At 36.4% G+C, this 24,537-nt stretch overlaps 2 protein-coding genes across 2 annotated transcripts in view; both read left to right on the top strand.

Annotated features, from left to right (window-relative positions):
- Positions 1–361: 361 nt before the first annotated feature.
- Positions 362–2,453, top strand: LOC128201331 (uncharacterized). The gene has a single exon (XM_052898009.1). It carries the CDS (start codon positions 834–836, stop codon positions 1,893–1,895), a length of 1,062 nt encoding a protein of 353 aa, XP_052753969.1. The 5' UTR covers positions 362–833; the 3' UTR covers positions 1,896–2,453.
- A 10,606-nt stretch (positions 2,454–13,059) lies between these two features.
- LOC113520348 (LIM domain only protein 7) overlaps positions 13,060–24,537 on the top strand; it is a 244,680-nt gene continuing 233,202 nt past the window's right edge. Inside the window, exon 1 of the mRNA XM_031914582.2 lies at positions 13,060–13,306. The gene's annotated coding sequence lies outside the window, so the exon portion shown is untranslated. The remainder of the gene's footprint in view (positions 13,307–24,537) is intronic.

Genomic DNA, 24,537 nt, shown 5'->3' with positions numbered 1-24,537 from the left:
GCTGCCCATCCTTCGACCATTAAGTTTCTTAATTGCCTCTTACGACGTCCATGGCAAAGGATGGGGTGGTCTATTCTATGCTAGAACTATACGGCCATGATTCTCCAGTGATGAAAATTGTCAGTAACAAGCCTAATTAAAAAACAAAAAAAAAACAATAAATAGATTAATATCTATGTAAGGCTAGATTTGCCCCCTGCCACCTTATATCGGCTACCACTTTCCACCAGATGGTCCGTCAGCTTGTTTGCCATTCTAAGTTGTATAAAAAATAAAATATTCTAATGTCAAATGGTATGTTCATCATAAAATCAATAATCGGCAAATATGTCTAACTACCTTATTAGAGTTTTTCAGTACGACTACCGTTCAGTTAACATATTGTAAGAATCGCTCAACACTATTATTTCAAAAGGTGAAGTTTAGAGTTGCCATTCCAATCTTTAACTAAGTGAATTCTGAAATTGAATCCTTTTGTGTTTGAATTGTGGTGTGACTTGAAATATTTATGGTAGTTTTTATGGTTTTTTCAATCAAATCTATTAATACGTAAAAACAAAATACCCACGAAAGGTGGTTACTGCAAGTGTCTTATGATAACGCGTAAGCGACGCGTTCTCCACGGCGCTTACGACGTTCTTCTCGCGGTTTCGCTGAGTTTGTGATATACTTTGCAACCTGGTACTGATTTATTGTTAAGGCTCCAAAATAACACGAAATTCTTTGAAATTGTTAATACGCCGATTAATTGATAATAACCTTGAAGCAATAACACCGATACTTTTTTTTTTTTTTTTTTTTTACTAAATTTATTGAATAACACTTTTTACATTATGCCCTTGGTTTCGAATATATGGGGTTGCTGTAGTGGTGAATCGTCAAATAAAGATGAAAAATTTATCAATTGTAATGGATGTAAAAGGTCATACCATTTTCTTTGTTTGTCAATTGATGAAATCGGAAAGGATTCGAGGATTTTTCGAATATGGAAGTGCCCGGGATGTTTGAACCAGACTCCGAAATCCTTGAGAAGCGATTCGACTCCCGTGTGTAATTCGTCCACGCCTCGAGTAAGTAAAAGACCTGCACTGAACTCACCATCTCCTATTGGAATGTCCGCCACTAAAGAGGATATGCGTTCTATTATACAAGAAGTTATAAAGGAGGAATTCAGTGCTATGATAGAACGCATCAATACTTCTATGATAAACACCATCATCGAACATATGGAACCTATAAAAAGGGAAATAAGCGACATTGTCCACTCTATAGATCTAATTAATAAAAGATTTGAAGAAATTGAGTGTGAACAATCGACTTTAAATAGAATCGTAAAAGATGTGCAAGAAGAAAATACCATATTAAGAAGTACAGTCTCAGATTTGAACCAGCGTTTTAATTTGATAGAGCAGCAGTCTCGTGCTAATAATTTGGAGATACAGTGCATGCCTGAAAACAAACATGAAAATATCTACACAATTGTTAAACAGCTGGGTGAGGTAGTTGGATGTGAAGTAAACGAGACTGACATTGTGCATTGCTCTCGAATCGCCAAAATTAAATCCGCTAGTGATAGACCTAGGTCAATTGTAATCCAGCTTGCTTCTCCAAGAATTCGCGACCGGTTGTTGGCAGCTGTTATCAAATTTAATAAATCCAACCCTCAGAACAGGTTAAATAGTACACATTTCGGATTTAAGACCAAAAAATCGCCGATTTATATTGTAGAGCATTTGTCTCCATCCAACAAGGCACTACATGCAGCTACGCGACATAAAGCGAAAGAAAAGGGATATAAATATGTTTGGGTTAGAGGTGGCAGAATATTCGTACGGAAAAACGAGGAAGCTGGTTATGTTTTTATAAGAAATTTGGATACACTTGAAATACTTTAATTTTCTTGTTTATATATCTATTTATAACATTTACTTATTACTGCATGTTTAGTTATGTCTACCAAATTTAACAATTTACATATATACTACCAAAACTGCCGTGGCTTGAGAACGAAAACTCATATTTTCTCGAGCAACGTTAGTGGTAATGATTACGATATAGTAATTCTTTCAGAAACATGGCTTAATGATACTGTATTGAGCGGAGAGCTATTCGATGACAGATACGTAGTGTATCGAAGGGACAGGGAAAGTTCGATGTATCGGGGTAAGGAGGGTGGCGGTGTTCTAATTGCTATAAAGAAACCCATTAAATCAAAACGCATTAGTACTTGGGAAAGTTGTCTTGAAGATCTCTGGGTAACTATTGATATACCTGCTACGTGTCGTTTTCGTCGAATGGTTTTCTGTGCTGTATACCTTCCTCCTCCAGTCAGCAGGTCTGCTATGGAGTTATTTGTTAATAATTGTAATGCTACTTTTGAACAGATTACTAATTCAGAAATATGTGTCGTGGGAGACTTTAATATGGGTAACATTGACTGGAGGACCGTTTTCTCTACTCATGATACCACTCAAAATAATGGATCCAGCACACGTGAAATTTTGATAGATTTTACATGTGTAAATTTATTACAGCAGCACAATTATGTTACTAACCCTGCTGGTCGTACCCTTGATCTCGTTTTCTCAACCCTTCAAACTTTTACGGTTAATGAAAGTACTAGTGTTCTATGTGTTGTTGATCAGCTTCACCCTCCTCTTGATATTAATGTTGTAATGGGTGGTGATTTAAAACTGCCATATAATACCGATGCAAAGAGACTAAATTATTACAAGGCTAACTATGACATAATTCGGGAACAGTTAAAATCAATAAATTGGGATGAACTGTTTGGAGTTGAGGATACTGTAAATGAAATGGTTGATGTATTTTATGAGATTTTAAATTCAACTATAACAAATTGTGTACCTTTACGCAAATATAAGAATAATAGGTTTCCACCATGGTTTAACCGTAATCTGATAAAAATGTTAAAAGAAAAAAACAAATTGAGAGAACGTTATAATAAATATAAAAATCCTTTAGACGCGATAGAGTTAAAAATTGTGGCAAAACGAAGCGAAAAATTAATTAAATATTGTTATCGTAATTACACACAGAATATAGAGAGTAATCTAACCAGTAATCCAAAATTATTTTGGACTTATGTTAAGGCTAAGCGTGGCGGATCCAGTATATATCCAGCCAATATGACGGATGGTTCTTATACTACATCTGATCCAGGGCAAATATGCGAGTTGTTCGCTTCTTATTTCTCCTCCGTGTATGATTTAGATGATATAAATGAACACAAACATAATTCCAGCTTCTTGTACAATTTAGAAACCAATAGTCAATGCATGATACTTCCAACCATTGAATATGATATCTTACTTAAAAAGTTATTGAACATTGACTGCAACAAGGGAATGGGACCAGATGAAATACCACCCTTATTTATCAAAGAATGCGCACGCGAGTTAGTGTACCCACTTATGTTGATTTATAGTAAATCTCTTACTACAGGAGTTTTCCCTACAAAATGGAAGATGGCAAAAGTAGTTCCAATACATAAATCGGGAGAGGATGACGCGGTAGGCAACTATCGGCCAATTTCCATTCTATCTTGGTTTGGTAAAATTTTCGAATCAATTATTTGCACTCATCTGCAGAATCATCTTGCCTTATATCTGAGTAATTGTCAACATGGTTTTACTGGTTCGCGGTCTACAAGTACAAACTTGGCATCGTTCACTGAACTCCTAATAGGAGCAATTGATGCTGGAGAGCAGATTGATGTTATATACACAGACTTTTGCAAAGCTTTCGATAAGGTCTCTCACAAAATTATTATTTATAAACTGCGCGCCTATGGTATTACAGGATCTTTATTAGATTGGATGGCTTCATATTTAATGGAAAGGACTTTCTTTGTAGTAGTAAATGGGTTTCAATCGGCATCTTGTAAAATTACATCTGGAGTACCCCAGGGATCTCACCTGGGACCGATTCTTTTTAATCTTTTTGTAAATGATATCCTTGAGTGTTTTCTTTTCTCACAAGTATTTATGTACGCAGACGACTTAAAATTTGCTAGAATTATTAAATCCTATAACGATGTTACGCTCCTACAAAGTGATCTTGATAGGCTTATTAGTTGGTGTGATATCAATAACATGAATTTGAACCCTAAAAAATGTCGTATAATAAAATTTAGTAGAAAGCATAATTTAATATATTCACAATACCGAATCAAAAATGAAATAATTGAAGAGAGTAGAAGTATGCGTGATCTAGGTGTATTATACGACCAACAATTAACGTTTGTTCCTCACCTAAATAACATTATTAATAAAGCTTCAAGGATGCTTGGTTTTGTTATAAGAACCTGTAAAGTATTTCATAATAGTAACATTAAAATTATACTTTATAATAGCCTGGTGCGGAGTGTCTTGGAGTATTGCAGCGTGGTCTGGCGCCCACATTTTGCTACACATATATTGCGTATGGAACGTATCCAGAAGCGATTCCTATGGCACTTGGCATTTTCCACTGGCATTGCCAAAAAAATTAAATCCTACAAGGCCAGGCTGCAGTACTTTAGGATGATCTCATTAGAAAAACGCAGGAAAGTCTCTGACGCCATATTTATGTATAAACTTATAACATATAAATTACATTGTCCTCAGTTATTAAGCCTTGTAAAATTGCGAGTCCCTTCTAGATTACCTCGTGGACCTATAACTCCGCTAATACCTCCATTTAGAAGAACTATTCTGGGTAGTAATTCTCCAATGGTAAGGTTCTGTAAGATTATAAATAGCTGCAGTGACCAGGTCGATATTAATTTTGATACTCCAATTGTTTTTGTACGAAATATCTATAAATATATAAAATGAGTCGTGCTGCTGGATCTGCTTATGGATATGGTGGCTTTAGTTGTTAGTTGTTAAGTATTTAATAATAGTTGTAAGCTATATATATTTCTCTGTACTTATTGTTATACATGTATTAATATATGCTGTGTTTGCCTATAAAAAATTGTTACACTTAGTTCTAAGCTCCATAATTGTATATATATTTACATTATTTTGTGGAAACAATTGTTGGTAAACCTAAATAAATAAATAAATAAATAGAGATATATATGATGATATCTCTAATAAGAGATGACGAGGGAGATTTTGTACAAAAGTCCTTTGCTTGGGCACTTCTGTCCCATTCGTGTTTCTACCGTGAAGCAGTTGTATTTCCATGGCTATATTTCGGTTTGAAGAGTGGGATTTGGCAGTGAATTTACAGGGTACAAAAGAATAACACCTAAGTCCTCAGGAATGGCAAGGCATTGGGAGTATCATGGGTGAAACAGTATACTCTGTTATGTCCATGGTACTGCTCATGTCTATAGGCGACAGTTACCACTTTGCATCAGGTGGGCGTCAGCTTATTTGCTATTATAAGTGGCATAAAAGAAAATCATGAGTCTTTTTTTAGATTCAGTCATCGACTGTCGAATAACATGATTTTTATATTAAAAGAGGTTATTTAATAAATCAAGTACCGATAAAGCCACGCAATCAACTCAAGAATCTTAAGAATTCGACATCGTAAAAGGCATTACTGGTTTACTTTAATTATTGCGCATAAGGAACCAAATTCCAATGTTATATTCCTTGAATGCAACTGGTTGGCCTCTTGAGAAATGCACGTGAGATGTGATATTTAGAACATGCATGCCCATTTCACGTAGCAGTCATTATGATTATCATACCTAGGTGGAAAGGGTGGACACGAATGCGAAATTTACTAATTCCATTAATGAAAATTAATAACTTTTTTCAATGAGAATTAAAGCAAGTTATTCATTTTTAACATTAAAAATAATAAATTCTTCATTGCGCACGAAAGAAATGTATACAAGGAGTATTTATACAGAATGTGCATATACAAAAGGCGGCCTTATCGCTAAAAGCAATCTCTTACAGACAACTTGGTTTATATGAAAAAAACATATATTTATTACATTTTTAATCTATATGAAAAACGAAAATATTTATTTATTTAACACTTTATTGCACCATATACCTATAACTTAAAATTGCAAAATATTATAACTTCAAAATTAAAAAAAAAAAACAACATAAGAAAAATTTCATAAACAAGAACGTCTCACTTTCATTTTGAAGTCAATTAGGAATTAAAAATTTTGCTTACAATTTATTAACTAACTTATACTCGCGACTTCGTTCGCGTAACCGAAATATGTTTACTGACCGGATTATAAGTTGCCTATATCTTTTTCCATCCCATATAGTACTTGTATATGTATATTAAATTTCATAATGATTGGTTAAGCTATTAAGGCGCTATAAGGTAATAGACAAACTCATTTTTACATTTATAATATTGTAAGAATAACATTTTTTTTTCAAATTCGTTTCCTTACGTTATCTCTTATAAACTTGTACTAGCATAGATAAATAATGTTGACATTAATTGGATCCCAACCTTCTAATAAGATTCGTCAGATTATGTTTTATGCTCAAGTTTAATATGGAACCGTCTGGAATAGTCAGGGCTGGTGAACTAATAAATTAGGTTAGGTATATTATTTATTTGACTATATTATCCGAAATTATCATAAAAGCATGAAATCCAATAAATATGCGGGACAAGTGAGCATGTTTATAACCGCGTCCTATGTTAGGTTTCCTTCGGGAAGACGCTATGAATTATTGAAATGCATAGCAGATTTAGAGTATAGGGTTGGCAACTTTGTGTGGTAAAATATACTATTTTTTTTTTAATAATTATATTATAATGTCATTCAATCACACAAATTGTCTTCTATAATGATACTAAGTTATTCTATATATCTAAATACCAATCAACGAATACCTAAATGCATATTCCTGTATACCCAGATCCAAGAAATATTCCCAGGAACATTGGTATTATACGAAATACAGTAGTGTTCCTCCTAAAGAAGTAATTAATAACCCTAATGACATGGACTGACATCCCGGCGTAGAACAGGCTACCCCTTCCTTTGGACTACCAGTGGGAGTCATACAGGCGACTAAGGTAGCTTATGGTGCAGAGATAAGGCAGCAGCGCACCTTTTAAAACAACACCATAAGCCAAACTGCGGTTGCTAACCCGTCTGCCAAACGTAGCAATTACTGGCAAAACCTCCCCTTATGAGGGAAGCTATGTTCAACAGTAGATAGTTAACGGTTGATACAATACAGTAAAATAAAGTGTGAAAATATTATATATTATAAAAACACTGTTTCAAGTTCGTTTTATAACTTTGCGGTCAGGTTGTGAAAAGAAATGTATTTATTTATTTTACACTTAATTGCACTATTTATAAAATAGTAAATACATTTAACTGTATTGAGAAATGATACAAAAGTCGGCCTTATCGCAAAGCGATCTCTCTCAGACAACCTTTGGGTAGAGGACGTTGTAATAAGAAAAAAAAGGCAAAGGATAGGTGGGGCACTATTATATATAAACAAATATATACAAACATATATATATATATATATATATATATATATATATATATATATATATATATATATATATATATATATATACTCTATCAGGTCGACCTCCTCGCGGTTCCCTCTGGAAAACATTATTTAGGCGATAGGAATTCATTGGAGAATTTCTCATGATGTGCTAACTGACCTGCTTCAATTTCATCTATCATCCCTCACTGGTGCCCCGGCTGTGTATACCGATAGCGCGGGCGGGTCATCATTCCATTATCAACTTTAATTTTTATTTTTTATTTTTAGATAAGTTTATTAGAACCTATCGTACTTACGTAAAAATCCAATTGCTAAGTTGTAAATAACAGGCGTTAGGCGTGGTAACATGACTACTTATATTTACTACTAACGATCCGACCCGGCTTCGCACGATTGGACAGAATTTTCAAAAATCAATACATACATATAATAAAAACAGTCTCAGCCAATTCAACTGATCGGTTATTTTATAGCATTTTATATGTGATTATTCAGATTGATATAACTTTTTTTATTTATGGACCGATTGAAATAAAACAAACACTAAATCTTAAGTGGGGCAAAACGCATTAGTGTAAACCACATTCAAATCGGTTAAGCATTTTCTGAGATTAGCGTGCAGAAACGTATAGACAAACAGACATTCTATTATTCTATTTCGTTTATACTCGTAAAGCCGCCCTATAATAGTTTTTCTTATATATCTTCCATGTACAGACAGCGATCAGTTACGATTTTATTATATGTATTGATATGTATTTTTAATGTATAAATTACGGCAATCTTATGAAAAATATTAAAATAAAGCGACGCCCTCCTCGCTTCTAATTACTGTGCCTGACAGGGTCTGCAACGTACTTAATTTACGGATTTTTTAATTTTTTTGTTAATAATAATATTGTAAAACGCAATTAATTGAATTGAAATATATTATACGCTATAACATATAGCTATAAACCATAACCAACTACAAGCCACCCCTTCTTTCTTATGGGAAAGGCATTTATTCAGCAGTGGACTGTCCAGTGCTGATTTGATGATGACGACATCATATGCTACCTACTGCATTGAATATTTTTTTTTAATGGATGATAGTGGAATGATAACACCACATATCAGGGGGAAAGGGATTGTTAGTAATGAGGTCTAACTGACCCATTGCTAGCAATACACCCTATCAGGTCGACCTCCACGCGGTTCCCCTGGAAACCATCGTGGTTAATACTAGTGGAATTCGTCACGATGGGCTAACTGGGTTACCATTTCATTATCACCCATTTAAAAAAAAAACATTACTTATTTTTGCCCCGTCAGCGTATACTGTTAGCGCAGGCGGGGTTACCATTACATTATTCCTTTAAAAAAACGTGATAAAATTATCTACGGAATTAACATGAAACTAATTCCCGAACACAATCTGTCGTATAGTAATCATTTAAAACGGTCTCCAATTGGCAAATATGTCACTTAATATATAATACATACGCAAAGAAAATATATATGAAATTGGGAAACTCCTTTCTTTAGATAAATTTCGAAATAATAGCATAATTTAACATAACATAAACATAACTATACAAATAAATTAGAAACGTCCACTTTTATGAAGTCGGTATAGGTACAGGTAATATAAAATAGCATAGTAAAGGTATAATACCTACTAACGATGCAAATAAAGGAAATAGCTTATCAACTATGCCACAGCCCGTTATCCAGCGATTAGACTCGTGCTTCCGACGCATTTGTCTTACCCTATCATCTTTGAGTTAGTTCACGTGGAGTGGTAATAAGTAATTATAACAGTATCATGCCATATCAGATGTTCTTGACTATCTCACCAGAAGTAATAGGGTACGTTGAGCCCTCTTTGCGAGCAATAAAACGACAGGGAATTGTTAGTAGCGGGGACAAGTGTTCCCATTGTTGTTCCCATTGCTAGTAATAGTCAGGTCGATCTTCACACGGTACCTCATGAAAACCACAGTGGTTAAATCCCGGTGAATGCGTCACAATGGGTAACCTCACCTGACTTGATTCTCACATTTTTTTATACAACTTAGAATAGCAAACAAGCTGACAGCCCACCTGATGGAAAGTGGTAACCGTCGCCTATAGACATGAGCAATACCATGGACATAACAGAGTATACTGTTTCGCCCATGATACCCTATATCATGGGCGAAACAGTATACAGATAGGTGTTGTTTCTCTGTACCCTGTAAATTGACTGCCATATCCCACCCTTCAAACCAAAACGCAATCCCTTTCCCCCAATGTACTCCCATCAGAACGACCTTTACACGGTCCTACCTAAGGTAGTGTAAGGTGGTCTCCCCTGGCAACCATCGTGCTGATTTCCAAGAGTATTCATCACGATGTGCTAACTGACCTGCCTTTTCATCCTCACCTATCATCCCTCACTAGTGCCCCATCAGCGTATACCGTTAGCGCAGGCGGAGTTACCATTCCATTGTCATCTATTAAAAAAAAATCCAAAAACTATCTACCCAGTAAGTAAATGGAAGAGAGAACTATTAATAATAGGATCTAGTTTGCTTGTTGCTGGTAATACACCCTGCTAGCAGGTGATTTATTCTTGATAAATTTATTACGATGGGCCAACAGCATGGCAACACGATGGGGCAACACAGACCTGAGGGCCTACAATGAAATGTTTTCCGAAATTTCGGAGCCACATGTAACAGAAATTTGATGTTAAAATTACATAATACATGCCGTTTGGAAATATTAAAAATGTTAAAATATTGTTACTTTTTACATTTATGATAGGATGTATGACGAAAGAAGTGTTAAACTCCATTTATTGGTCCGATTTTAGTATAAACAAAAACACGAATTTAGGAATTTCATTTCATGGTAGACCCGCTGATTTCATCCTCAGCTATCACCATTCAGTGGTATCCCACCGGTATAAACCAAAAACGCAGGCGAAGTTAGGTGCTTGTCATACTGTTGTCGACAGTGAGCGGTAAATGTGTAAAGTGCCTTTAAAAAGCTATTAAAAAAAATCTAAACCGTTTATATGTGCGTTGATAGATCAGATCTGTATATCAGTCAGCATGTATTTAGATATTAGACAGATTAGATAGATTGACACTGTCAGCAAACCGGCGAACTGCAATGTTATTATTGTGAATAAAAACCTGATATTATGCCTAGTCGCATCAATTTAATGGTGTCCATCTTTACACCATGCGGGCACATGCCGGTTATAATAAACTAACCCATAAGTCATAAATAACCGCCATCGTAAATCGAGTTAGAATTTAACGTTACATTCCTTTTAAATATAAAAGTGTATTACTAAAACGCTGCAAAATTGTTTTACTGAACTAGGTGTTCTTTTGCATATCATCATACCAGCCTTTAACTGTCTACTGCTGAACATAAACTTTCGGGGGGAGAAGGGATTGTTAGAAATTAGCAATCCCATTGCTAGCAATATACTCTATCAGGTCGACTTCCACGCAGTTAGCCCTGGAAACCATCGTGATTTATTCTTTTTGAATTCGTCACGATGGGCTAATTGACCTGCTTCATCATCACCTATCATCCATCACTGGTACCCCGCCAGTGTATACCGATAGCGCAGATGGGGCTACCATTCCATTATCATTCCATTAAAAAAACATAAGCTTTCGCTATAAGGGGAAAAGGGAGAGGGGGAGTTTGACAGTAGTTATCACGTTTAGCAGACGTATTGGCAGCCGCAGTTATGTTTTGGTGGTGTTTTAAAAAGGACGGTGCTGCCCATCGATCGACCATTAAGTTTCCTTAGTCGCTTCTTACGGCACCTGCAGGAAAAAAAGGGGTGGCCCATGATATACCTATGCATTAATATTTTTTATCATAAATAGACCGACGAGTACGTGAATGCCAAATTTCATGGCGATTAGTTGGCACAGAGGCAACAAACTAACAAACTCACTTTTATATTTATACCTAATATGTATAAGCACAGTGGGGGTGGGGTAGAGGGATTGTTAGTGATAGGGATTACAAGTCCCATTGCTAGCAATATACCTTGTCAGGTTGACTTTCACGTGGTCCCCTTCGGGAACACTTATGCTGAATTCCAGGTAATATACCTGGAATTCCCACTCCCGTCAGAACGACCTTTACACGGTCCTACCTAAGGTGGGGTAAGGTGGTCTCCCCTGGAAACCATCGTGCTGATTTCCAAGAGTATTCATTATGATGGGCCAACTGACCTGCCTTTTCATTCGCACTTATCATCCATCACTGGTGCCCCATCAGCGTATACTGTTAGCGCAGGCGGTGTTACCATTCCATTAATTTCCATTAAAAAATAAAATATTAGCGTAGTGTAAAGAGAGCTCTTTATACTGTAATATTAGAAAAGATATTTTCTAATATTTATATAAATCAAAAACTAATATGCCATTATTCAAGAAACTATTTCAATAAAATGTATGAGGAAATATGGAAAAAATTTGGAAGAAATTCCTTTTGATGAATTAAAAAAATAAACACTAGAAAACACATTACTGAGAAGTCAAACGTGTTTGAAGTTAATTAATTAATTAATAGAAATGATAATACAGAAGATTTGAAAAGAATTCAATGTATGTAACGTAATCTTTTAACAAATAGATAAGGAACAAAAGTTGTTTCAAACTTGGGGGTTATACTTTTATTTAGAAAAACGACTTCTGTTGTGACAAAACCAGTTTTAATTTAAAAACTAAACTACTCAACCGATTTTATTAATATTTCTATAGGATCAATCTGTAAATATATTTCCGTTGTTTTTCGTAAAATAAGTAGCCTATGTCCTTCCTCACGGTTCAGTGGTTTTGATGTAACAGACACACTTCCCTTCACTGCTCTGCTCCTATTGATCGTAGCGTGATGAAATGTATACTATAACCTGCCCAGGAGTATGAAGAATAATTGTACCAAGTTTCCTTAAAATCTGTCGAGTAGCTTTTGTTTCTATAACGAACATACAGACAGACAGACAGACGGACAAAAATTTTACTGATTGCATTTTTGGCATCAGTATCGATCACTAATCCCCACCCCCTGATTGTTATTTTGGAAATATATTTCATGTACAGAATTGACCTCTCTACAGATTTATTATAAGTATAGAAGATAAAACTAGTATTGTGAATTAAGAATCGCCTACCTGACTAATAGGTAGGTATATATATTTTTTTATATAAAAATTTAAATAACGCGAAACCTAACTGTTATGAAACGGAATTTGAAGTATAAGTAGGGAACTAAATAACTAACACATTTATTGAATTTATTTTTCTTTTAGCTCTAGTCTAGCTTAAACAACGATTTTTAGAACTTAACAATTACTATTATTATAGTAAATTAGCAACCAAACACGTGGTTTATCTGATGGTAACACTAAAGAATCTTATATTTACGACCGATTGAACTTGAGCCCGTCTAAAAAATAAACAAAGCACACACCTTTCGGGATGTTGGATAAAATAAATCATGGAACCCCACAGGTATCCGAACGAGCCGGCCGGCGATCGCGCACCGTGACGTTTCGTTTCACTCAGAAATCGTCGATCCGGCCGCCAGTTCGGTGCGTTCCGTCGCGCACAGTAATCGTGTTTATTTCTTACGTCGTTTCTATTTTGTGTTTAACGTGCGCCGCATTTAGAACTAATCTGTGAATACAATACACAACCAGGTACAAAAACTAGGCAGTGTACAACAACAGTGAACTTGTAGACTTGTGCATTTAGTGATCAAGTACTTGTATGTATGAAAAATATATCGTATCTTTCTAAGCATCACCGAGCGACCCTTGTTGCGTGAGTATTCTAAAGTTATTTTAACTGTACTTTCCATGCTTTGCGATGGCATGCCGGTTCTAAGACGTTGCCTATGTCGAAGTCCGAAGCATTCGCGGAAAAAAACCTGTCCGCGATCCGAATGATTGGCTCCACCTCGGTGTCTAGCCGTTTTGTGTGGAAAACGTCTATCTGGGTCGCATTTTAAATTACAATCTGTTTGATTTCAAATGATGTCCGTTTTGCAGAGATTAGATCTATTCAAGGTACTCTTTTAGCCGGCCGGTTATTGTTTAACATTTGATCTGACAACAAGTAACTAGTTTTTTTGCGAATTGTCAACGTATTCAGCGATTTTGGCTAATTTATGAACAGATGTATTTGCCTTACATTCTAAAGGTATCCACTGACGTTGTGAATAATTAAAAAATGTTATTGAACTACATACCTATCTACCTACTGTTTAGTAAAGGTTGGAGATTATCACTAATGGGAACAACCTGTCAAGTCGACATCCACGCGGTCTTGCACCTTGGACAATCGTTTATTCGTCACGACAGGTTAACTAATTTGATTTCTTCTTCATTTATCATCCCTCACTGGTGCTCCGCCTGCGTAATTCAAAAGCGCAGGAGGAGTTGCCATAGGTAGGTATAATAATTTATATCTGTTATAAATACTATTTTGTTTGAAAGAAGGTCGTTTGGGGGAGGGATTGTTAGTAAAGTGGAGGTTAGTCCCTATTGCTATCAATATACCCCATCAGGTCGACCTCCACGCGGTTCCCCCTAGAAACCATCGTGACAAATTTATCGTTGAATTCGTCACTATGGGCTAACTGACCTGCCTTTTCGGGGGGAAGGGATTGTTAGTGGTGCGGACTACTAGTCCCATTGCTAGCAATGTACCTCGTCGGGTCGACCTCCACGTGGTTCCCCCTGGAAACCATCGTGTTGAATTCCAGGTGCATTCATCACGATAGGCTAACTGACCTACTATTTCATTCTCACTTATCCCTCACTGGTGCCCCGCCAGCGTTCAGCGTGCAGCGCCACCATTAGCGCAGGCGGGGTTACCATTTTATTATCATCTATTAAAAAAAAAGACCTGCCTTTTCAGCCTCACTTATCATCTATCACTGATGCCCCGCCAGTGTATACCGATAACGCAGGCGGGATTACCATTCCATTATCATGGAATTACCTTACATTACCTTTTGTACCAGACTTTTTTTTTTGTAACGTGGTCAATAAAGTATAAATAAATAAATAAATAAATATCATCCATTAAAAAAAAGAAGGTCGTTCCTTATTATCTTTTGTGTAAGAAGGTACCTTTATTATAGTAAGTAGGTAGGTAGGTACCTACTACCTTCTGTTTATGCACTGGCTGCGACTATTGTTATGATTACAAACGTTCATTGCAATCTCTGTCGGAGGTCTATAACTACGAAGGTATAATAATACAAACAAGTACAGATTAATCTCTGGTCAATGCCATCTGTGGTTTTTTTATTTATGGGTGAAAATGGTATGGTAACGTTAGCGCAGGCGGTGTTACCATTCCATTATCATCCGTAAAAAAATTCTCATTACTGAGGAAGACGACTATTTGTGGCCTTCGACGTGATCTCCCTCTAATATCCCTATCTAGCCCATCGTGATAAATACACCTAGAATTTGGCACGATGGTTTCCAGTGGGGACCACATAGAGGTCGACCTGTCAGGGTATATTGCTAGCAATGAGATTGGTAGTTCGCATTACTAACAACCCTTTCCCCCAGTAATGAGGATTAGCTATGAAAAACAGACTGGGATAGAACTCCATTCCTTGGAATGAGGAGAGTAGATCCGAAACGTTTGGTTCAAGTCAATTGAATATCAACAACAGTAACAATGACTTAGAAAGATAATTATAGAATCAAAGAAATCACTATGTACTGAGGTATAAGACTAAACAAAAGCGTCCAGTAATAGCCAAGCCAAAGGAGTATTATGGGTGTTTACGTATTCCTGAATGTTTATAGTACTCTTCATATGTATAGGCAACGGTCACTAGTAACCGTCGGGGAAAGAGATTGTTTTTTTATGGATGAAAATGGAATGGTAACCTAATACACTGGCGGGGCACCAGTGAACAATAATAGATGAGTATGCAAGCAGGTCAGTTAGCCCATCGTGATGAATGCAACAAGTATTAGTCACAATGGTTTCCGGGGGGAACCGCGTAGAGGTCGACCTGACAAGTCTTGCTAACAATGGGCCCATTAGTCCCCATGACTAGCAATCCCTTTTCAGGGGAAAAAGTATTATTAGTAATGGGATCTAACAGCCCCATTGCTAGCAATACACAATATCAGGTTGAGATCCACGCGCTTCCCAATGGAAACCGTCGTAGTTGATTCTTGTGGAATTCGTCACGATGGGCTAACTGAATTCTTTTCATCCTCACTTATCAACCCTCATTGGTACCACGCCAACGTATACTGGTAACTCGAGGGGGATTACCATTCCATTCTCAACCATTAAAAAAAGAACCATTTACCGTCCACTTGTTTTCCATTCCGAAATCCATTTAAGCTTCTTTTAAAATGATTTAAGAGTACTATTTGTTTATTATCATTGGGCTAGTTATTTAATAGTTAATACTGTTAAAGGTAACGGATTCGAGACCCAACAATCATACGTTCGAATCTCTTTCTGAGATTGTCGATTTGTCATGGCCCCATTTGGTTGTAATTGAAAAAAAAAACAACCATTGTTTGGTATGCAATTTGTATTTCGAGTAAATGGGTGTGATGGTTTTATACAAAGGTAAGTAAATAGGAGTATGTTCACGGCGTTCCTTTACCGTTGGTGTAGTAAAAAGTGATTAAGAGAACTTAATAGATGAAGGAAAAGCAACGTCCCGTTAAAACATCAACAAAACCCGCCGTCAAGTGTGGAAACTACTGGCAAAACCTCCCTTTACGGGGGGGAAAGGGATTGTTAGTAATGACATTGAACAATCTCATTGCTAGCAATACACCCTATCAGGTCGACCTCCACGTGGTTCCCCCTGGAAACCATCGTGAGCAATTCTTGTTGAATTCGTCACGATGGGCTAACTGACCTGCTTCATCCTCACCTATCATCCTTCACTGATGCCCCGCCGGTGTATACCGACAGTGCGGGTGGGGTTACCATTATATTATCACCCATAAAAAAAATAAAAAAACAGTAGTGGACAGTTAACGGCTGATATGATGATGATTATGATATTCACGACTATAATTGCTAATGGGATAGTCAGACATTTCTTGACTGTTGCTATTGTGTTAAAGATAACATTCGACATGTTCATATTTTTCTAATTTTCTTAAATTAAAATTTAACGTGCGTTCATTCTGAAATGTTTGCATTATTGCTTTATGCTGATGAGATAGTAGAAAGAGATGATATCATTTCTCTCTGTTTCCTGGAGACTGAAGTTAATTCATTTAGCCAAGTTTTTTTTTTTATACCTCTGAGGTGGCAAACAAGCATACGGCCCACCTGATGGTAAGTGGTTACTGTAGCCTATGAACGCCTGCAGTACCAGAGGTATTACGCGCGCGTTGCCGACCCTGAAGAAACCTCTTTACCCCCCTTTTGAAGAACCCCATGCTGTAGTCTCTTGGGAAAACCTCGGCATACCATAACCTGAGTGTTCGTGGGAGAAAGCATCATTGAAACCGCGTTGTACGCGACCATTTAGGCTGTAAGGTATGAGGGTGAACTCCCTGTCGATGGCGAGCCGTACGATGATAGAAAGTGGCCGTAGGCATCATATTGAATAATTCCGCGTGCAGATCAGTCTTATAGGGTGATCAATGGATTTATTGATGGGTGAAAATCGAATAGAGCTATTGGTATACATTGGCGGCGCACCAGTGAGTGATAATAGGTGGGGATAAAACAGGGTCAGTTGGCCCACCAAGAATTAACCCCAATAGTTTCCAGAGGGAATCGCTTTGAGGTCAATCAGCATTCTTTTGCAATCGTCTAAAAAGAATATATTTGTAATCGCCAGTCATGGCAAACGTCAAATTTATCGTAGTTATTTGCAAAAATCTTTAGGCTACCTAGATCTGTCTAATGGCAACTACCTTAAAAAGGCGGTTCAAACGTTAAGTTACACAAGTGAGCATCGCTTGTTGTGTCAAGGCGAGCGGTTTGTTTTTGCGCGCTCGTCGCAATTTCGAAAGATTTTACTAGAAAAAATTGATTACGCTACAATTTTTAGGTTTTTACCGAGACAGATACACCGTTCTGTTTCACGGTTTTGTGCCAAATATTGCATTAATTATCTTACTTGTTAATGTTACATTTAGGTTTAGCGTGGAGGACTTTTATTACCATTAGTTTCTACTAACGATCAAGAGAGATGTCATTCTTCCTCGCAAGTAACAATTTTCAGACAGGTTATGTTTGTATCGTAAGTCTACAATCAGCTGATACTCACGAAGTCTCGGCATAGAATTGGCCACTACCTTCTTTTCCCGTGGGTGTTGTAAGAGGCGCTAAGAGATCGTAATGGTCAAGAGATGAGTAGCAGCATCTGGTTTCTTTCTAATGGGTGAAAATGGAATGATAACCCTGCCTGCGCCATCGGTATACACCGACGGGGCACCAGTGGAAGATGATACATGAAAACAAATACAGGTCAGTTGGTCCACCTTGACGAATCCGACAAGAATTTACCATGATGGTTTCCAGGGGGAACCGCGTGGAGGCCGACCCGAGAGGGCATATTGTCAGCACGGGGCTACTTGACCCCATTACTAACAATCCCTTTCCCCCCGCCTAACTGCGGTTGTCAATCCACGTGCTAAGCATTCCATTTACTGCCACAACCTATGTTTCGCAGTGAACAGGTAATGGCCGGGACTACCCGGCCTAAGAATATATACCAAATTTTTTTTTATTGGATGAAAATGGAATGGTAACCCCGCCTGCGCTAATGGGATACGCTGGCGGGGCACCAGTGAATGGTGATCGATGAGGATGAAAACAGGCCTATCATGATGAATTCATCAGGAATTAATCATGATAGCTTCCAGGGAGAACCGCGAGTAGGTCGACCTGGTTGGGTATATTGCTAGTAATGGGATTTTCAGTCTCCATTACTAACAATCCCTTTCCCCCCTATATGTCTAATTGTAACAAAATAATTATAAATAATGAAATACGTAACAGAAACTAACAATTATAATAATTTTTATTACAAAATAATAACTAGGTTAACTCACCAGTGATGAAATTGACTATCTTTAAAGACATCATCCTGTTATTACTTAAAAACTTATTACCATTTGAAAGCAAATTCATGATAATGTCTAATAAACAAACAATAGCCAAGTGAAATAATTAAATTCAAGGTGAAATATGGTATAGTATTTGCGTTTTGTTAGAACTATTATTATTGTTTGAGTATTGTAACAAATAGTACGAAAAATGGCGCGCAAAATAGTACTGTAGGTAAAAAGGTTACTTTTTTTTATAAAAAAAAAGCATTTGACGTTACGCCAAACAGCTATAATAACTTGTTGACGTCTAAAAGAAAGATTTACCGTGGCGTCGCTAAAAACGTAGTAACACCAATAAAACTATTATTTTGATTCCAAAAAGGAGAAGATTGATAATTGAAATGTTTTTTATTAGATTGGTACGTGATTTCTCTGTCAATTGTAAAAGTAGACTGACCGCTTTTAATTTTAAAATATCGTAATTGATTTTAAATTATGTTAGCCACTGGGGTCAATTCTTGTAGGAGGTAGGGGGAATTTCATTAAACGTGGGTGATCCCAGTATAAAATGTGGCCACCCCTTTTTCTACATGTGTCGTAAGAGGCGAATAAGGGAACTTTTAATGTTCGAGAGATGGGCAAGAGCGTCCCCCTTGAAACATTACCAAAGCTTTATGAGCATTTATTAGCCATTATGCTAACCAAGTGTGGCAATTGCTAACAAAACTCACCTTAGGGGAAAGGCCTATGTTCAGCAGAGGACATTTAATAGCTGATACAAAAAAAAAAACTGAAATTAATGTTTCAATTTGATATTATAACAAAATTGTTATTATAAGGACCAATGCACTCTAAATTTCTAACAAAGTCAAAATTATTATAAATTCAGTGTTTCATTCAGTCAATTAGTTCATAAAACAGTATCTATCCTATCTCGGCGGAGTTCTTGGCACTCACTACAAATTTCGAAGGGACTCGCTCTCTTCATCTCTTGATACGACACAACACCAACTCTTTCCTTGATCTGCCTCATGTAACTATGTCTTAGTCTCTCCTTTCCCCTCCTTCCTTCTATCTTACCTTCTATTATAATGTTCATAAGTTCATCGTGTCGTATCAAGTGTCTTAACATTTCTTTCCTTCTGACCTAAATCGTTCTTATAATTTGTCTCTTTTCCTTAACCCTAAGTAGTATAAAACAGTAATTTTGCGAAATTATCGAATTAAAATGTTAGGTTAGGTTAGGTTAGACATACGTTTAGAGAAATGGTGCTTCAGAATCAACTTTAATGCGCTTTTATTACCTACATATTAATTAAATTATCAAGTTATGTTCATGTTTGATTTTTTTTTTAATATCTAAACTAAAATGTGCAAACTGTGGCAAACAAGCATACAGCCCGTCTGATAGTAAATGACCACTATGTCCTATGTCACGCTTACAATAAATATGCTGTGTGTACAGTTTATGACTAACTGAACCCCATACATATTATTGCTACTATCATTATTGTTTCTTGATAGCGAATCGATCGTTAAAAATCGAGCCTTTTCACTCGTAAAAAACACATTTGGGTTAACAAAAATTGGTTAACCATCTCGTTAAGTTTGATGATCTCGTAAATAAGTAGAGTACTTATTGTCTTTGTATATAAGTATGTAAATACACCTTTCTCTTCCCAAGAGAAAAAAAGAGGCATTTAATGATCGAGGATGAGGATTTTTCAAAGCCTAACTGCAGTTGCCAACTCGCCAATTCCCCCCAATATGGGGCGCCCCGATTTTTTTTAATTGATGATAATTCAGCAAAATGGTTTCCAGGGGCGACCATGTGGAGGTCGACCTGATAGGGTATATTGCTAGCAATGGGACTAGCGTCTTCATTATTAACAAACCCTTCCATGCCATTCCCCGTTAGGGCGTTATTAGATAACAAACAAACTTACTTTCATATTTATAATGTTAGTATGGATAGAACTTCACTGACAGCACGCATTTGTTTAAAGCTTATTAGCGTTCAGTTTGCCGTTAAAACTTCATCAAGGAAAAAACGAAATACATAGATTTTTAATAAGAAAAGCCAAATAAAATTGTAAGTCATTTAACAGTTTTTTTTTATGTCGTCCACTGACACCTATTGTGTTTATTTGAGGGCTTTTTTTGCTGACCCTATTGTACGACCTTGTTGTGATCTTGAAAGGAACATAATCAACTCGGTTTTTATCAACACAAGTGTTCAAGTTCTGATAGAATAGAATAGAATAAATACTATGATAATTTATTATTGCTGGCCGTTTATTCTACGCCGAAGGTATAATAAGTTATTTTCAAAATGGTTTCGTTCAGTTTGTATGTTGTATGTATTCTCATTGTTATCATTGTAGCCGTTAACTGTCCACTGCTGAACATAAGACTTACTCATAAGGGGAGTTTTGCCAGTAGTTGCTATGCTTGGCAAGCAATTTGACAACCGCAGTTAGGCTTTTAGAGATATTTTAAGAGGGATGCTGCTGCCCATCTTTCTATCATTAAGTTCCCTTAGTTGCCTCTTACGACAGTTACAGGAAAGGAAGGAAGGGGTGGCCTATTCTATGCCGGGACCACACGGATATTTTTGTATGTATGCTATGTGATATTTTCGCCGATTTTGATGAATATTTTTAAAAGAATTAGTATCCTGAGTCTCATATTTATTTTGTTACAAATGAAGTAGCTGTTTTTGGCGGATTTACAGTATAAATAATAATATACATTATTAATAATAATAGAAATATCTACTATTGTTTCGTGCTGAATACATTTTTTTTATACAACTTAGAATGGCAAACAAGCTGACGGCCCACCTGATGGAAAGTGGTAACCGTCGCCTATAGACATGAGCAGTACCATGGACATAACAGAGTATACTGTTTCGCCCATGATACCCCCCATGCGTTACCATTCCTGAGGACTCAGATGTTATTCCTCTACACCCTGTAAATTCAAAACCACATTAAAAAGTAAAAGGTTCTCAGTTTACCTGATAAATGTGAGCCGATTTAAATGATTATTTATGTAATCAATGATGAAAAAATGCATTGTCCCAGCAATTACGCAGTCTCACTTCCTAGTTAGTGGATGCAAGTGACTCGGGACCATTTCTTATGGAACTATATGGGGAAGGACTATGATCAGCAGTGGACGGATAACGGCTGACATGATGACGATGATACAAAATTGGTCGCGAATGTAGATAAACAAAAATCATCTGCTTGGATATCTCTGTCCCATTCGTGTTTCTGCTGTGAAGCAGTTGTGTTTGCATGGCTGTTTTTAGGTTTGAAGGGTAGGATATGGCAATGAAATTACAGGGTACAGAGGTCATAGTCCTTAGGAAAGGCTACGCATGAAGGTTATCATTTGGCGGCACAGTGTACTTTGTTATTTATGTTCATGATACTATTCATATCTAAAGGCGACGGTTACCATTTTCCATCTGCTGGGTTGTCAGTTTGTTAGCCCTTCTAAGTTGCTTAAACAAAAACGCACAAAAATTGTTTGAAAATTGATCATCTTTGAACTTAATCCAACTTCACCTTTACAATGAATCGTCTGTGCAATCCCCAAATTAACCTATACATACGTGCATATCATAAAAAAATTATAGCTTTCACATACAAAATGTCATGTTTTACATACAATTAAATGCAAATTCTCACAGCTGTTCCTCACGTGTATCATATGAGCCGGTCCGTACATACATTTAATGCAATAAATCCATCACGCGCGTAAAGAAAAGCATTTTTGTTACTCAGCGCCCTCTTTTGACCTGGAATCGATATAGTTAAGTAATTATTTATCGTGTTCGCATTTGCACTTCGTATATAATTATTTGTTTCAGAAGGATTCTTAGTTGAATGTCTCTTATCCAATATTTAATGTCGAAATGAAGAACTCGAACGAGCTTAATATACGTATTCGACCTCTAATTCATTTGTATTGTTTTTATGTTTGTTACCTCATAACTCCGTCAGTTTTAAACCAATTTGGAAAATTCTTTTATCTGAAAACATACTCATAGATTTTTTTTTTTCGAATTCGATTCGGTAGTTTATTTTTTACACTAATACAGTCTGAACAGTTGACTGAAGTCGGCTTTTTTGTGGGATACAATATTTATATTTATTACTATTACAAATCAGATAAAGTGCGTAGTGTTAGCACTCAGCTATCTGAAAAAAATTAATCGCAAAGCGCCTGCGGCGTCTTTTGCATACAATGTCATTACTTTCACTCTACGATTAATCATTTGTCATGATATTTTAACACTTTCTTCGTATTCAAACATAGTTATATGGCTCTTATCTGATTTAACGTCTCCCTCCCATACGCCACTAATATCCGGTAGCTAACACTAATAAATCACTAGACAAACGAACATGTTATCAATTGCGGACAATATTAATGAATGAAAGTGTTTTCTATTTATCGTTTCAATTATATATAATTTGTTAATATTTAATATTAATAATTCATGGGAGGTGTACAATATTTGTAGGGTTCTATAACTAGTAATTTATAACGGGCTAGTGGCCTGTCTCAGTTTGGCTCAGTTTTTTTTTTTTATATATAGCCCATGTTATTCGTTAATAACATAGGTTTTAATAAGTGAAACTAGTATTGTTGGATTTGTTTATTACAAATAAAAAAAAATTCATATTAATTTAGATTTACCGTTTTGTCATAAATTTAATATAAATAATGAAATAATTTATATCGTCGTTGGCTGTCCAGGTGTCTATCTCTCCTTAATAGGCACCATCTTTTTTTTAGCGAGGTTTGAAGAATGAGATATGCCAGTGCCAATTTCAGGGTACAGAGGCACAGTACATAAGTCATCAGGAATTTCATGGAGGATGCCATGAATATCATATTACTGTGAACTGGTTATGTATAGGCGTTGGTTACCGTTTTCTATCAAGTACATAAAAAGTGCTTCGTCTAATAGTCCATATAGATTTAAGAATATGATAGAGACTCGTAGTAAAAGGTCCGCGCAGATTTACTTGCGAACGCGTCAGCGGACTTGTCTAATAAATTACCAGGACAACTTTGATTATCATAATAAATGGCATGCTGGCCAGTTCGATATGGGGTTATAGATTTTCTTGTGTTATTGTATTGTGCATTGTGCTTTGTTCTAATAGTCTATACGATCTCTTCTGATGAAGGGAGTGGTGACCCATTGTGTTCTCCGTCACCACATGAAGATTTATTGTTTTTTTATTTCTTTATTGGATATGTACTTATCGTCATCAGTATTTAACCGGACGGTTAAATACTTCCCTTCCCCTTAAGAGAGGTTTACTAATAGTTGCCACGCTTGGCAGGCAAGTTGGCAACCGCAGTTAAGCTTTGGTAATGATATGAGAGGGACGCTGCTCTCTATCCCTCGACCATTAGATTACCTTAGTTGCCTCTTACGACACCCACGGCCAAGGAAGAACTGGTCCATTCTATGTCATGTCCACACGGTAGTATTCTTTTCAAAAATACTCTATGTTTATAGATTATAGCAAATTTTGAAAATAAACGCATCAAATGCTGCATTACAGATAATATAAACTGCTCGAAGCAGATATCAGGAGTCGACCGTTATATCCCATATATCCGAGGCTCGTTAACACAGATTTTTATAAGGCTGCACGTATGACTAACAAGACCTTATAAGATAATATTGAGTATCGACTATATTTTACATTGAAGATGTGGGCGTGAGGCTTCGACGTGGCCTCCTCGCCAGCCAACGAGTTAATTTCATTTACCTGTCTATATTAAAAAGTCCTGACTGACTGACTCATCGCTGAATCAGAGCTGATTTCGATAAACAGGATTTTATTTGCCTGCCTGTGTTTCGACTTGAAGAATTGGCATATCCCACTCGTCTGAGGGCAGTGAATTTACAGGGTACAGAGGTGTAATACCCAAGTCTTCAGGAATAGAAAC

The sequence above is a fragment of the Galleria mellonella genome, unplaced genomic scaffold (genome assembly GCF_026898425.1).
Source record: "Galleria mellonella isolate WM207_F2 unplaced genomic scaffold, CSIRO_AGI_GalMel_v1 utg40, whole genome shotgun sequence".
Lineage (NCBI taxonomy): Eukaryota > Metazoa > Arthropoda > Insecta > Lepidoptera > Pyralidae > Galleria > Galleria mellonella.
Note: the sequence above shows the minus strand (reverse complement) of the source record. Positions and strands in the feature narration are given on the sequence as shown.